This window comes from Conger conger, chromosome 1, assembly GCF_963514075.1.
Source record: "Conger conger chromosome 1, fConCon1.1, whole genome shotgun sequence".
Taxonomy (NCBI): domain Eukaryota; kingdom Metazoa; phylum Chordata; class Actinopteri; order Anguilliformes; family Congridae; genus Conger; species Conger conger.
This window is the reverse complement of record NC_083760.1, coordinates 65,043,986-65,060,751: the sequence shown is the minus strand read 5'-3', so window position 1 is coordinate 65,060,751 and position 16,766 is coordinate 65,043,986. Positions and strand designations below refer to the sequence as shown.

The 16,766-nt window shown below is 42.9% G+C and overlaps 1 protein-coding gene across 3 annotated transcripts in view; it reads right to left on the bottom strand.

The window, feature by feature from the left end:
• The window catches only part of ulk4 (unc-51 like kinase 4), a 100,120-nt gene that overhangs the window by 35,125 nt on the left and 48,229 nt on the right, over nt 1-16,766 (bottom strand). For all 3 annotated transcript variants that reach the window (XM_061250220.1, XM_061250236.1, XM_061250229.1), the window contains exons 28-32: nt 15,027-15,078; nt 14,226-14,361; nt 12,905-12,997; nt 4,986-5,034; nt 904-1,009 (exon numbers count right to left, since the gene is read on the bottom strand). In XM_061250220.1, coding sequence (XP_061106204.1) covers nt 904-1,009; nt 4,986-5,034; nt 12,905-12,997; nt 14,226-14,361; nt 15,027-15,078 — 436 coding nt within the window. The remainder of the gene's footprint in view (nt 1-903; nt 1,010-4,985; nt 5,035-12,904; nt 12,998-14,225; nt 14,362-15,026; nt 15,079-16,766) is intronic.

Genomic DNA, 16,766 nt, shown 5'->3' with positions numbered 1-16,766 from the left:
AAATAGCTATATTACAATCAATATTTTTCAAAAAGAATAGCATCTATTTAATGAATTCACACTGGCACAAATAGAACAAACTTTTATTAACAGTGTTTGTACATACATAATTTAGGGAAGGTAGAAGACTTCACAAACAGAAAGATTCTTATGAACTACTGCTAGGTTCAGGCCCACTGGAACCATTGCAATAGTTAAAGGACCATTCTCTGAGTGTATGAGTAAGCCTTATACTGTACACTGAGTGCCACTTTTGCACAGAGCATATGACATTCTGGTTCGACCGGAGCACGGTGTGCCATGTGTTGGCACCAAGCTCTGCTTAAATCTGTAATGCAAACCCTGGGAGGCACTGTCAAAACAATCACTTCAAACATCCTTTATTTAACCGCTCTGCAAACAAAACATATGATTCTCAACAGCAGGCAGCTGGCACTCAGGAAAACTGTGGAAGTGTGTGTGAATGCGAATGTGTGTGTGTGTGCGTTTCAGTGTGTGTGTGTGTGTGTGTGTGTGTGTGGGTGTGTGTGTGTGTGTGTGCGTGAATGTGTGTGTGAATGTGTGTGTGTGTGTGTGTGTATGTGTGTGCGTCCTGTAAGGCCAGGAGGAACGCACGGAGGCTGTGGGGCTCAGCTGATGAAAGTAACAGGCCTCATTTCACACAGTTGCCCTTTCAGCCTGTGAATTCTCTTCAAAATCTCTTTAAAGCACAATGACTACAAGAAGTGTGGAGCAATGCTCACTGGTTCAACAATGTGTTGTAAGTACCTAACACAGACAAAAATGTGTTCATGCAGGACTCAGGCTGAATGGTGCTTTTATAAAGTATTTTGAACCTCCTGTATCCCCTGAGAATATTTTATGGCTGCAGAGTTTTGGGTTATGTGGTGTGCTGTACAGTACCTTCCTGGTAGAAAGGCTGTAGATTGGCATCCCTGTGTCCAGTCAGGTTGCAGAGGAGAGCCACAGCATTCTGCATGGTGCCACCCATTGGGTTCACCTGGTGCTCCTGTCAACACACATCATGTCAAGTCCCAATTAATAAAATGCAATGAGTAACCCTCAGCTATGCCATGATATTATAGTATATTGATATATTCACACCATCACTGAAATACACCATGGTACTCTATAATGTATATTGTTTTGTGATTGACAACCTGAAAATGTATGTAGAATAGAAGTTTGCTGTTCTAGCAAATGCTCATAATTCACTGCATTTACCTAGCTTATGTTATCATAAACATTTCAAAAGGATTGCCCTTGAAACAGTGCGACAACTTATAATTTTATAAATAACTTGCTACTCGCCCAGGTGTACATATTTCCTTCATGGTCTTTTCCCCATTTACTGGAATAATATCTATCCATTGCAACGTTTTATCTGACGTGTTAATATATTTCACAGCTGGATTGGAACAAATTCTCAACATTTATTTTTCCATAGCATAGACTGAGCAGGAAGATAATCTTACAATTGCACCACATATATGAGGTGTTGCTTTTAGCAGACTACCCAGTTTAAATGTTCAGGTTTCCCTTTATAATGTGACATAAAGCTGACTACTACCACAGTGGAACTCACATTTTAGGCACTACCAATACCAGAACACACATGGGGTATGCTTGTATGTATGTATGAATGTATGCAAGTTTTTCTGGTTTTTGGTCTTATAGCATTTCAATTACCTGCAAAAGTCACTCAAAAGTGCACTTCATGACAGCAACATGTTTTTTATAGTTTCTTCCATGAACTAAATGTGATAACTGTGAACTAATTAAATGAAGAAAAGAGTCGCAGAAATCCTTCATCTCATATAAAAGTAAACTGGCACCCTCCTACGCCACTTACTTTATCCACCTCCTCCACAGCATATGCAGTCTGATAATCAAGACTTCTCCAGCTCTCAATGCAAATGAAAACAAGCACTTTTAATTTAGCACTAGTGACTGAATGCCAAAAGAGCACAAAGGGGAAATTACCCATTGATTTACTGAAAAAGTTAATATGTACTATATGTGCACTTACTTCCTTTACACAAACTTACAGCAGCTACTGTAGGTACACTGTTGTTTAACTGAGGTACAACACAGTCAAAATGCAGTACACAAATACTGCCATAAAAAACCAACTGTGTCCAAAATACTGCTTAATACTGCAGTAATACTGCAATCATTAACATAATTAAAACTACAGTTGAACTGCAGTCATTTTTGTAATGGTTAGATAGCTAGTGGCCCAATTACATATATATGCTACAAATACTAGTGGGGACCTGAATTCAGAAATCAGATATAAAGGTGAACCAAGGGGCTTCATCCATGCACATCTAATTAAACCAGGTTTTAATCAGCACATGAGATGCTGGAGATTAGGAGAAACTAACCTCTTCCAATTCCGCGCCTGAGTTTATGTATACACACGCACACGTCAAATACTGTGTGATTCAGAGCACAGGCCCATACTGACAGGGCAGGCACAATTTTCTCAAATGTAATCAACCAGGAGACAAACACTGAACTCTGCATCACCTTGCAAGCCCCGTGGGACTGTTAGGCATCCAAAGCTTCTTCAGCTAAAAGCTGGAGGACACCGCCCAAGCTCCTGTTAGCTTTAACACTGCTGTACTTGCAGCTTGTGTCATGATCACTATGGCTGGCGTATCTGTGCGGTGCCATTAGCTGTGACTCACGTAGACCCATCTCTGCAGCAGCACAGCGGACCTTTCTGCAGAAACTGAGTCACACTGAGGGCAGTCACCATTAAGGCAATTATCAACCCAGACACTAGATACATTGGAGAATGTGCTCTCTGTTGCTATACCTGCCAGTAAATTATTTTTCGACATCCACATCACAGCCTTTAATGGCACTGATAGGTGAACATTGGAGAAAATGAACATGTGAAATTATCACTCTTATACTGATCTCTATGATGGCTATCCTTGTTGCTCAGGGTCATATTTAAAGATCCATTCATTTGAACTTAGTTTATCATTCCCGGTGTCATTGGACTTGTCATATGAAAGTGCTCTGAGACAAATTCAAACCATCACATGGTCAGTGAGATTAGAGAGTAGTTTAGAGATTATACGTTTAAGACAGGACGTCTGACAAAATAAAATATATGTATAGCCCAAAAAAGATACAAGGCAGTTTTACATACAGTAACACTGAAATCACAGAAAGACTGCATCTTGATTTCAGTTTGTTCTCTCACTGTTCTCAGTGAGAGCGGAGTTCTCTGCAAGAACCTAATGGGTTATTTTGTCACACTCTAAGATGACATGCATTATTTCTCTAAGTGTGTGTGCAATCATCACACTCATTACTCTGAATGTTAAGACACGTTTCATAATTTCCTTTCATACATCAAGTATAAAGTACTGCACACGCTTTAGCTCCTAAAAGACACAGTGAGGCTGGGATATGTAGTTTCGAGTACTGTAGTTCTAAAATAAAGTCAGCTCTGTAGTTTTGGCATTTTCTCCAGTGGGTAATATCAGAGGAGGAAGAGGGCAGAAAGAGTGGTGTCTGGAGGCTAAGGGCAGAGAGGGCGATAGCTGAGGGGTTATGGTCAGTGTGATATTTGGGGCCCTACAGGAGGGGTTATCCGCAGAACAAAGGTTATCGGAGAGGTTAGCCCATGCCATTGATGGAAGCAGCAACACAAACAGTGCTAGGCATTTATTTGCCAAGGGATCAATCCACAGAGATTGCCAACCGGGGATGAATCGATACCAATCAGATCAGCTTTCTCTCCCCACTCATTACAGTTCAGCCTGCAGAATCCTCCAATCCATTCCCCCTTGAGCCAACAGAGATGAATCAATGGCACTCTGTAAATGGCTGAATTAATGTTACAATAAGACAGCACTGTAGCCACGTTCAGATCAAAACACATTTCCTGGGAGAGATTCCCGAGCTCCACAGTCACTCCAATGTCTCGCAGAAATTGAGCACAGGGGCAAGATCTTATGATCTTTGGTTGTCATATTTTATCTTCTGAAATTACACCTTATGAATACGGAGGAGACGTGTCAGAATGTGTACACGCTCAGGAGGATATGCATGGGGAAAACACAAGATATCTGACATATCCTTTGCCACTGCGGGTTAGACAAGTCATCAGACAAACAGAAAAAAATAAATGGAAAGGGTTTGATCTCAAAAGGGGTTGGTATTAATAACAATGAAGGTGAGCATTCTCCAGACACTGACCTCTGCTTGCACTTTCGGCAGACGGGATAATCACTGATTGGTTATAAGGTTCAACAGGCGTAACTGGTTGTTCAAAGAGCTTCAGGACTTCCACCCAATTATACATCTGCCCTGAGTGGACTACTCCATTAAGCACTTAATACTTCATAATAATCAAGCAAAGAGATCACAACATTTCTGGTTGCAAAAGGCATTCAGGAGAGGGTAAAAGAGATAGTTTCCTTACTGAACAACATTCACAGAAAATGTGAAATGTGAATGTGAAAAACATCAATTATATCCCAACAGTCAAGGCTCTTCCATACTTTGCACAACCTCCATTGTTTTATGACATGATAAAAACAATAGCGACCAGCAGGTTCACAATATCACTTTGAGTTTGACATTCCTTTATTCACTTTGCTGTGTTTAGCAGGTAAGCATGTGGGACAGGTGGATTTTACAAATCACTTAACTTCCCTCAAATTGCCCCCCGGGTGATGCAACTTCCCCCAGGGGAAAGTGAAAGGACAAATGTCTGCAAGAAATATCCTCACACCCCAGCAGTGCAGGAGAGCAGATTAATGCACACACACACAGGCGCACACACAGACGCACACACACGCACACATGCACACATGCACACACATACACACGCATACACACGCATACACACGCATACACACGCAGCACGCACACACACACACACACACACACACATATACACACACACACACACACACACGCAGCACGCAGGGAACGAGGTTTCCCCACCAGCTACTTACCGAGATAACCTGGAAGATGGCAGGGAGCAGGGGGCTTTTCTCGATGAGCCTGTGGCAGAAAAGTACAGTCAGAGCGCTTGCCTGGCTGTGCCCGGCACACATTTCATCTTCATTAAGCCGTCAGGCTGCCCGTGCATACAAGCCTCTCCACGCAGGACCGCTGTGGCGTGAATGCCCACGCTGCCAAGATCACTCAACTGACAAAATGACCTCTGACTAATTCTCTGAAGAAAAGCAGCACTATGGCACTACGTGCGCAGGAGTAATGTGCCTCTTTATTGGGAATGACTTCCCCTCTTGACATATTGACTAGGCCTTTGATTCACAACCGGTTCCCATATGCATGAAAGAACGAAAAAACAAAAATACAATTCCAGCCTCAAAAAAGTGAGGCAAAATTAAATTAGCTAGAAGTCACCATGAGAATTAATAATGAGGCTGCTATATAATGATGCATTACCTTACTGAAAAAAATCTCATTTTCACACCTACCTCCCTTAAAAAGGTCCTTCAGATAAACTTACACCAGATAAAGATAAATGCAACCTCTCTCTCACATAAAATGCAGAATGTGTGTGCGCGCGCACATTTAAGCACACACACGAACACACTCACACTTTTTTGGTTGTTGCCAGTGACCTGCCCACATTTCCATCCTGCTCACATTCTCAGCTCTTATCACATCTAATTCTGAGACCTCTGGCTTTTTAGAAAAATAAAAAAAACATTCTCACTAGCAGATAGCAGGTAATTAAAAATAAATTTGACCTGCTTAAGTGGCATCACTGCATAAGGCGCTAATGCATAATGCAATGATACTCCCTTTGGTTCTGATCGCATACAGACCTTAGCCTGGATTCAATCAACATTTATTTACAAATAAATTCAAGTGCTAGATGTTTTTAAACCCCATCCAACTAAGAATAACACCTCCCGCATCAGTCAAAATGAAGCCTATTAATTAATTTTCACTGAATCCAGGACTGTATCCATGCCAACAATACAACAGAACACAATACAATCCAATACAATGCAATGCAATACAGTACAATACAACAAAACCTTCATTGTCCAGCCAAGGTTGGAATATTGCCTTCTGACTCCGGTACAACACATTATAATCGTTTTTTCAGCCCAATACAAGTAGGGAGAAGTATACAGCACACACACTTCACCAAGCCTTGTTGAGGAGGCTGACGGCACTAGAGAAGCTTCGTACGCAGGTTTCATTTAGCCACGGACAGAGGGGATATGTTGGCCACAGTCATGAAGTATGGCCACAGCCTGCCTTGTGTACCACTGAATTATCCACCTGGCAAGTGAAACAGCAGTTTGCGGGAAGGAAGCAGGGCAATCCCAGGACCAGGCCTACTGGTTAAGTAGGCACATAACTGGAGTACGTTGTGAATCAGGCTTTTAAAATGTGAGCTTCTTTCCACAGTAGGTGGCTGAGACTGGGGAACCGCAGTCCAAGAGAGCTGCGTTCATGAGAGCTGTAGGCAAAGATGAAAAGCTTTGTTTTACTTTGCCTTTATTATTTTGGTTTGTTATTTTGACCTTAATCCTGTGAGGGTGAAGGGAGAAGACTTATTGTTTGTTTATTAGTTATGTGCTCTCTCGTATTCGCCCTGGTCCTGTGAACCAAATCAAATTCCGGTGCAATCCGAACTTTCCATATCTCCCTGTGTCTAGCTCGTCTGTCCTCTTAGGGGTCTATCACTTATCCACCTGATATGTCCACCGACTGTATCATATTTCAGCTGTGTTAACAGCCCTGGTCAAGAGTCCTGTGGTGTGATGCATAATCTTCACCTGCTAGGATACCCCCTGCCTGACTGCACATTGGGTCCTATGATCTATCATGTGCCTGTGAGGTCACTCCAGCCCTCTGGAGCAGCAGCTGCTCTGGCTGAGCTGGTGGGGTACAGTGTGAGACACAAGCCAGTGGAGCCATGCAATGGCACACATATGCCTGTCCTCACCAAGCTGAGCAGATGGGGGCCACTGCAGTGATGGAACAGGCCAGAGGGTCAAACTGGGCCTTCTCACTTGGGGGGATGATTGAGTGGGAGGGAGAAGATTACTCTCAAAGCTACCAGAGGCTCATTCAAATCCTTTATTTTTATCCTCTTTTTTCCTTTTCTTTTCCCTAGAAAAAGTGAATTAGACAAATGGAATGTCTTTACTCCTTCAAAGTAAGTCAGTTCGAAGCCACGTCATTTACATACGTGGCTAATGGGGTGAGGTGGATCCACAGGTCCATCAGCCTTTCCGTAAAAATACTTCCACAAAGGATGTGCTGATGTTTTCTTGCTCAATGGAAAGATTGGGAGTTCCTAACTTCTACTTCTAGATCCTAAAAGGAAAATGTAAGGGGTTGGAATGTCCTTAAAGATGGCGGAGCTCGGTCGATTTCCAGGTCAGGAGCAAGGAGAGGAAAAAAGTGGATAAAAATAAGTGATTGGAATGAGTCCCCACAGTACAAGACACGGCTTGTTCCCCTTATGTGTTAACAACACAGCCACCCAGAACGAAACAGCCAGTCAGGTAGAATACATAGAGCCCCAAAGCAGAAGAACGCAAATACTGCCAGAGTGATATTATAAAGGACACCAGGGTCAAAAAAAAAAAGTAGGCCAGGCTTAGGTACTGAACTTACCAATTCTACTGTGCTGAGCTCTATGTATCATACTCTGTCATTTTATTCAACATGCAGTATTGGACGATAAATCCTCCACGAATACTGCCAACTATTCGCAGTAACATTTTCATGGAGATGCACTGAGCTGGAAGCATTTGCATAAGCAAAGGTCACCCCCCCAACGCAGCATCTATAAGGCTGCTCATGCTCCTGATTTCCGGGTCTGGTGAAGCGAGGTAGCCGATGGTATTGCGTCTTTCCAGCACGCCTACAAATGACATTTGGCTGCAATCACACGCTGTCTTCAGAAGAAACTATACAGTATGTCACAAACTGCCGCTTAACACCATCCTCATCATCCTCTTCCTCCGACTACTGCACTCTCTAAAGCGGGGCTGAGATGGCACTTCGCTATGGACAAACCACCCAGCCTAGCAGTAATGCATGATGTCCATGTTATATGCTGTAGAAGTACATTAGCTGCCCTGACCTTTCGACTCATTTTTCTCCCTTCTCTCCACTGTAAAGCCACAGCAACCCTTCACTCTCACCCCCATCAAAGCTCCACCGGAGTGACATCACCAGAGGCCTTACAGCAGCCTGCATCCTGGGTCCCAGCCGCAGGGGACAGGTAGGTAAACACAGCAGCACAGCCAGCTTGCTCAGCTCCTGAGAACTGGCCAAACCCAGACAGAGTGGAACCTTCCAGAAACCCTGCTGACTGATCACCATACTGCAGTCTCCTTTGGGCCCAGGGGAGCAGTCAGCCAGACCAAACACAGAGGGGGGGACCAAACGAGCACGAGGCACGCACACTCATTCGATACACTCTCAGAAATAAAAGTACAAAAAGTGCCTAAAGGCACTTTTAAAAAGGTACAAGCTTGTTGTTGGGGTGGTACCCTATAGTTAAATTAAATTGTACCCCTAGCCAGTAATATACAATGTATTTTTTTGCTTGGAAAATGTACTAATTTGTACCCAAAGAGAACATTACAGTATTTTCAGGGTGCATTTGGGAAATTTGATCCTTGAAGAACAAAAACGTTCCTCCAATGTCACTTTATTTCTGAGTGCACACGTAAGCCCAAGCAGATCTGAGCTGGCGGGCACGGCTCAAATTGCTTTTGCATTGTACTCTGCTGGCCTCCTGCACCCCAGGGCATACTAAATATCCTCACGTCAACACTGCACTGCATTCTGGGCACTACTCGATTTTAGATGGATTCATAACAGGCTACGAGGACCTGATTCTATTCCTGATGTTATTGTTTCCTTCATCAATTTTACTGCAATATATATAAACCTTGATTTGTGTTCATTATTTGTATTCTTTATCTTAAATTAATTCTTTATCTTAAAAATCAGTTCAGTCTGAAATTCATTGAGCCAAATATTTCCATGCTGGAAAAATACCAGATTTTAATAATTGACAGGGTCTATATTCATGGTAAATGGTTGGCATTTATATAGCGCCTTTATGCAAAACGCAGTACAAGTGATGCTTCTCATTCACCCATTCATACACACACTCACACACTCACAACCAACGGCGACTGGCTGCCACGCAAGGCACCAACCAACTCATCAGGAGGATTTGCGGAGTTAGGTGTCTTGCTCAGGGACACTTCGACACACCCAGGGTGGGATTGAACTGGCAACCCTCCAACTGCCCGATGACGGCTCTTACGACCTGAGCCAATGTTACCCCATAGACCCCGATGTCACCCCATAGTCTCTATTCCCATAGAATGTCTTCTCTCTGCAGTGTACCTGTTGCCTGAGCAGTTTTGTTTTATGTGTTTGTTGATTGAGCTGCCTGCATTACAGTCTTCCATAGTTTATTGGAATGACCTTGTGGAGGAATTCTGAAGTGACCGTTGTTGATGTAGGGGCAGTAAGAGCAGTCGTCTGGCAGTCAGAGGGTTGCCGGTTCGATCCCCTGCCCGGGCTGTGTCGAAGTGTCCCTGAGCAAGACACCTAACCCCTAAATGCTCCTGACGAGCTGGTCGGCACCTTGCATGGCAGCCAATCGCCGTCGGTGTGTGAGTGTGTGTATGAATGAGTGAATGAGAAGCATCAATTGCTTTGGATAAAGGCGCTATATAAATGCCAACCATTTACCATTTATGTAACAGCTCAACGATAAAAGCTGCAGCACGTGCCCATAACAGGTCTGTACCAGTGCAAAAAGGATATTACTGTCTCCTGTCTGAGGTACTTGCCACATAAATGAACAAACCAGAATCTACAACCGAACTTTGGCTTCTGCTCAAGCAGTCAGTGTGGAGTTTATGTGATAATCCGGGGTGCGAGTCGCATTATCTTTCATTCGCTTATCATTTCAAAGTTCCAGTTTGGATCAGTGGTCAGCCGTGCTTCTGAGAGCTGCTCCTGTCAGCAGCTGGCTGGTCGCACGAGAGAGTGGCTCGGGTTCAGCTAATCCGACAGAACGCCTTCACCCAGAAGGCAAACGGCGGCCCGCTCTCTCCTGGGCGTGTACACACGAGAGGAACAGTGTGGCTAAAGGTCTAGATAATCGCATGGCTTCAGCTCCTAATGAAAGCCATAATGTTCAGAAATACCGCCAGGCGGCCTGCTAATGTTCCAATTTCAAATCTAATTTAGGCAAGAACCTACCGAGAGAAGTCCACGCTTCTACCAGGACCTTATCAAGCCGGGGAAAATGCAATTTCATTTTTCATTGTAATGGCAACGCTTATTCGGTCAAGGGAAAGGCCATCGAAAGACAAGTGTTTCAGACCGCTCACATCAATTTAAACAGCTCAGCGCAGCAGACACCATCAGGAGGAGATGGCAGTGGGCGTAAAAATGGACTGTGGTCAGCTGCACAGCTAGCCACAGCTCCATTTACATTATTTATTGTCAATTAAGTCCATGTGCAGAAAAGTAAAAATAGGTTTTCAGGCCTATTTTTCAGTTTTTACTGAAGTACATATAATTCATACAAACGTAATAACACAACCGATAGATATTGAAGAACATCATTTAATTATACAGAATTTATGAAAATCGATCCGAAGGTCACATCCTGTCAATGGAACAGCATTCAACAATCAGCAATCGAACCCCTAGACTCTTGCATTCTTTGCGGTTTATTTTTTTCACTGATTACACTGCCACCACTTCAATCACAGAATCAAAGCTTGCCAAACATATTTTGCAAGCATATCTGGTAATAGTTTCAAAAGATGTACCAAAGTATATCTTTATTCATTATCAAAGTATGTAGTGTTTGGCATTCAGCCTGGCTCCTCTAATGTGTGATTACTCGCATCCTGCTGCTGAAAGTAAACGAACAAGCGAAGATTAAAACACTTGCGGAAGGGAGAAAAGACACTCTTCTTCACACTGTAGCAAATACAGAAAGACAAGTTTAATCTGGGTGATGTGGGGGAAGGTCTTTGGGTAAATAGAATATCTTCTGCTTTTAGATTCTTCTCTAAAAACTTCAACTGAGACCCTCGTCTTAATTTCAGTCACTTTAGCTCAAATTTCAGACAGAATAAAGGAATTTTGTATTTAGGTTCAGGTTCAAGCAAAGCAGAGCCCTGTGTTTGTAAAATTCAGGTACGTGCTATCAAATGTCAGAGGCTCCAATTGCACAATCTCTCTCAGGGAGCCTATCCATTAGCATGTGCTAACCAGACCTGTAGCACATATTATTTATTTTTTATCAGGGACAGTGCACATTAATCAACATTTTCAGTTTCCAATGTGCAGAGTTAGCTAATGAGCTCATCTGTAGTCCCTAACCTGCATGTCTTTGGACTGTGGGAGGAAACAGGAGTACCCAGAGGAAACCCACACAGACACAGGGAGAACATGCAAACTCCACACAGAGAGGCCTGGGCAGGGCTAGAACCCGGGACCTTCTTGTTGTGAGGCAACAGTGCTCACAATGCCACTATCACTCTCACTACGGCCTACTCCTCTGACACCTATGGCCTACCTCCAGCCTGCCCCCATTCCCAAATTTATCACCGCAGCTACACCCAAGGTGGACCAGTCATTACCAGCTCAGCATCAGGGACTGCCCCTCACGGGCACATTTCTATTGTTTCTGGAGACCACTGTCAGAGCAGACTGTAACTCAGGAAGCAAACACAAGGCCTGATGGGAGTTGCTGGCCTACATTACCCATTACACGCATTTACCCTTCTTCAAGATATTTTTCTTTCAGATACTTTTATAACAAGCAATTCTAAACTTAATACGTTTTATATTGTGACTACTACAGCTGAGCTACTAAAAATTGTCCCAAGTAGTAAAATCTATAGCAATTACTGTCCTGCTAATAATAAAAATAACATTTTAACACAAGGCTCTAGTTCCTGAAAAAACCAATGCAACTCCTTACGGAGTCAAGAAAGAATAAAACTGCCCCTGAAACCAAAGAACCTGTTATGAATCCTAAACAAGCCTTGCTCCTTGTTTTGCCCTGTAGCTCCAGTAGGATATAAGTTATTAAGTGTAAACACATCTTTACTGGCCCTGAATCTCTAATGCGTGTCCATCCTGAGGAGACGCCTGGCTTTAGACCATCTGCGGGAGCACACAGCCTGGAGGAGACATACATTAAACAGCTCTCACACTGATGGAGCCGTTCACTGTGCAATATTTAACTAGTCAGCAACAGTATTCATCAGCTGCACCCCACGTGTGTTCGTCCGTCACCCCCCTGACCTCACGTCAGTGAGCTGTTGGTCAGAAGCCAGCCTAGCCTGCAATACCATCCAAATATTCTCAAGTTCAGGTTTGATATTTAGTATAGGGTTTGCCTTTAGGATTTTCCATACCAGTCAATCACTGCTAATGAACCTTATACACTAAACCTATAAAGTAACAAAATGGCTTGTTGTTATGACCTACAGTATAAGTCCCTATTGGCTTCACAGCCAAATAGCCAACATGACTTACAAAGGCAAAATATTTATTTGTACTGCTTGGAATTATTTACGTAAATCACTCAGGACATTTCTTGCTTAGAGGTACACCAAGAGTACAAACTCTCTGCCAAGATTGAAACTGCAAGCTCCAGTTGTAAATGCTCACAGCTCATTAACCCCAAGACTACATTACATAATATTAAAATTAATAACTATGATTTATCTACTGAAAGCCAATGTCTGTAGTTTGGATTTCCTCAGTAATGCTACTGTAAGTAAACGACAGAGTCTGTCTATTAACAAAATTGGCAGGAAACAATCAGGCAGTGTGCGAGAGTAGCTGCATCCAAAATGGTGGCGTGGCTTACTTGCTGACAGGCGAGTCATGCTCTGTAAGAGACACAAGGAGCTTCACAGCATAGACTGGGACTGGATCAGGTTCAAGAAGGAGAGACTCATATCTGTGAAAAAAGAAAACAAAGAACTAAACCCCACAGAGTACAACCATTTATACAGCTTTCAGCATTTACCTTAAAAATGGAGAATATAAACCTTAACTTAAGCCCACTGTGGAGGAATAAGTTATTTTGTGCATGAATTGATCTGGTGTTTACAAATGGTGTAAATCCTTCTCTAAAATATGTTGTTTACAACGGTGATGGTTCAAAAGAGGCAGTTCACCCAGAAATGAAATAAAAAAATATGTTTCCACTTACTAGTACTATCTTCTCGTACTATCTATCCTTTCAGATATACGTAATGGACCTCAATTGACCAAAACTTTACATGTGAAAAACTCAACATAAACGGGTCTTTTCAAACTTAATGGCAGTTACTCGCAAAAATCAACAGAGCTGCAAAATGCAAATTTTAATTCAGACTATTTCTTCTACTGCGAAGATCACCAGCTGCGACAGCACCAGCAGAGGTTTCTGCCAAAGCACACCAGTATTCTGAGGCAGTGTCACATTTTTTGTTCAGAGTTTTATCCAGCAGTTTGCTGCATAAAACACTGCATATTGAAACAACAGAGTGTGCATGTTAGCCAGCTGTGAACTTTAACTAGCAAAATTGTGCCAAGACAAAATAAGAAATCCTATATTGTCAGACTACGAAGATGACATGGACACTTTGCCCCAGAATACTGGTGGGCTTCGGTGGAAACGTCTGCTGGAGCAGTTCTGGCAGTATTATTTTTTAATATTGTTTCGTATTTATATATTTGGAAAAAGATGTTGCGGCTGAGTTTTTTTTTATGTCAATTTTAAACAAAGAGTCCAAAGAAGTCCTTTATATCTCATTGAACTGTATTTTACAAATCAAGAAAATGTTTTACACCTCACCTAAACTATCTGGATGGATAGTAATCTGGCAACATACGTTAATTTCATTTTTGGGAGACCTGCCCCTTCAAATACATTCGTTCACACAACAATGAGACAACACTGGGTACTGTGGGAATGGCTATTAGCAACTGTATCATGCAGGTTTGTAGTTCTACCCCTGTGTTTCAAATTTGTAAGAAAGGTCAGAACCATGAAACAACAGAGAAAAATGTAATAATGAAGAAGAGAATACAGAAAGTTGGGTACAGAAGCAAACTTACAGAGAGAGAGCAAGAGAGAGGGGGTGGTGGGCAGAGAGTGAGAGAGGGGCAGAGAGAGACAGAGAGAGAGAGATGGGGCTCACTGTGGAAGCAGGGCCTCAGTGATGAGTGACAGCAGTCTGTTTGAGGCACAGGCCCTGCCCTCCTGCGGAGACTCCTGGCTGAGCAACAGCAGAGTGATTTCTGAGAGCACCCTCAGGCTGAGGATCCGCCATTCCACTGCAGTACAGAAACAGAGTTACACACCTCAGCCCCTCTACTGCAGGACAGAAACAGAGTTACACGCCTCAGCCCCTCTACTGCAGTACAGAAACAGAGTTACACACCTCAGCCCCTCTACTGCAGTACAGAAACAGAGTTACACACCTCAGCCCCTCTACAGCAGTACAGAAACAGAGTTACACACCTCAGCCCCTCTACTGCAGTACAGAAACAGAGTTACACACCTCAGCCCCTCTACTGCAGTACAGACACAGAGTTACACACCTCAGCCCCTCTACTGCAGTACAGAAACAGAGTTACACACCTCAGCCCCTCTACTGCAGTACAGACACAGAGTTACACACCTCAGCCCCTCTACTGCAGTACAGAAACAGAGTTACACACCTCAGCCCCTCTACTGCAGTACAGAAACAGAGTTACACACCTCAGCCCCTCTACTGCAGTACAGAAACAGTTACACACCTCAGCCCCTCTACTGCGCTCACTTGAACACCACAGAGATTACAATACAAGGCTATTTAGACCATGTCATGACACACTTTGAGAGCTGCACACATGACTATGTTCACACCACCTGGTCACAATCTGTCCTGCTGCCCTGGCTTAAGTGACAAAGGTGAAAGGTCAGATAGCAAAGAATTAAGGCATTGTAGCTTCCTCACCATTTTTGCTAAATGCCAGTGAAGTCAAAGGAGGCAGGATGGAATCCACAACCTTTAAAAAAAAAAAAAAAAAAAAAAGCCTTTCAACAGAAAAATTAAAGCACCTGGACACACAATCATTTACACATTAACCATTTACCATTTCAATTCATATTCATCACCGTATGGACAGGATGCTTTTCATAGACACATATGAAAATGTATTTACCAACCGTGTGACTTACAACAGCTGGAAGCAAACACGAAAAGGCACCCCAAAGCAAGCAGCAATTTCCATGTAAATATAATGCCACCACTGTCCTTTGATCAATGGAAGTCAGTTACAATAAAAGCCCTTATGTTAGCTCTTCTTATAATTACAACTGAGCTTATTATGTCCACAGAAAAAAATAATAACTATTCCACGCCATCGGACTGGACGTGAATATACTCGGCACGCGTTTCAAACGAGACACAATTTACATATGTAGCCTGCGGTGATGACATGTGTTGAGGGCTCTTACAGTTTATTACGTCCTTCAATAAAGCACTTTATTTAATACAAAAGACACGTTTCTTTCGCCGTGGCTGATTTCACATAATAATGTTTGTGTGAAACATGGTACTCGTAACGGGGAAAATGTCCCCGCGCCGGAGCAGGAAGGGAGCCCGCCTCGCTGTCAGACGTGTGAAGCGGCCCTTCATCCCGCCAAACAAACGCAGGCGCTAATAATAACGCTAAACGCGCCGGGCCAAACTGCGGCGTATTCCAGCGCGTCTGATGTTCGTCCCGTACACCTCCACCGTTAAATATAGCTTCTCCTCACGCGTGCCTTTATTTTGCAGCGTCTTGTTAAAGCCAGTGACAAAAAGGCGTCATCGACCGTCACCGTGCGTATACAAAGACATTTGGGCGCGGTTGAAACGCAATTGATTAAAAAAAGGAAACTATTTCAAGTGTGTGATGACACCAAAATAGAAAGCACGGTTCCCTCTATTTCTCAGAACTATAGAGGAAACCGGATGGAGATTTTGGAGAAAAGGGGGATGAAGATATTTACATACACATGAAGGGCATTTGCACATTAGACTCTTGAGACTCGGACGAAGGACAGATATGTCTGAAAAGCAAGTCATTTCTTTCAATCAATAAAAGTTTCAAACACAGAAGGAGACAGTGTTGCGGAGTTGTGGTTTTGTTTCTGGCTTTTGTCTCCAGCACCTGTGGTCTACATGGTCAGTGTGCAAACCTTTATTTTTACACATTAGACTCTTTAAATAATACAGAAAAGCTGACTTCTCAACATTTGACATTAAGGATATCACAGGAGCCATTCAGTATGATGTCACATTGATGATGTGACAGCCATTCAGCATGATGTCACATTGATGATGCGACAATCATTCAGCATGATGTCACATTGACGATGTCATTAAAACGCATGTCTTCTGAATAGTCCGGAGCCCCGTTACTATGAGACCTAAAATTACAGCGGCAGAAAGAGGCAAAATGAAAAGCTGCAGAGACACAGCTGGAGATGAAGAAAACTACTTTAAAAAATGACATAAAACACAGGGCTGTCCATAACACCCCTTCTATTACAGAGATAAAAGTGTCAGTTCCTGTCTGATATCCATATATATCGAGTTCTGACACTAAAAAGCAAAATATCAGAAAAAGAAATATACAGCATAATAAAAACTGGAATGACACTGCTGTATATTTTCTAATATAAATTTAGAGTGCCTCCTCCAAGTGTT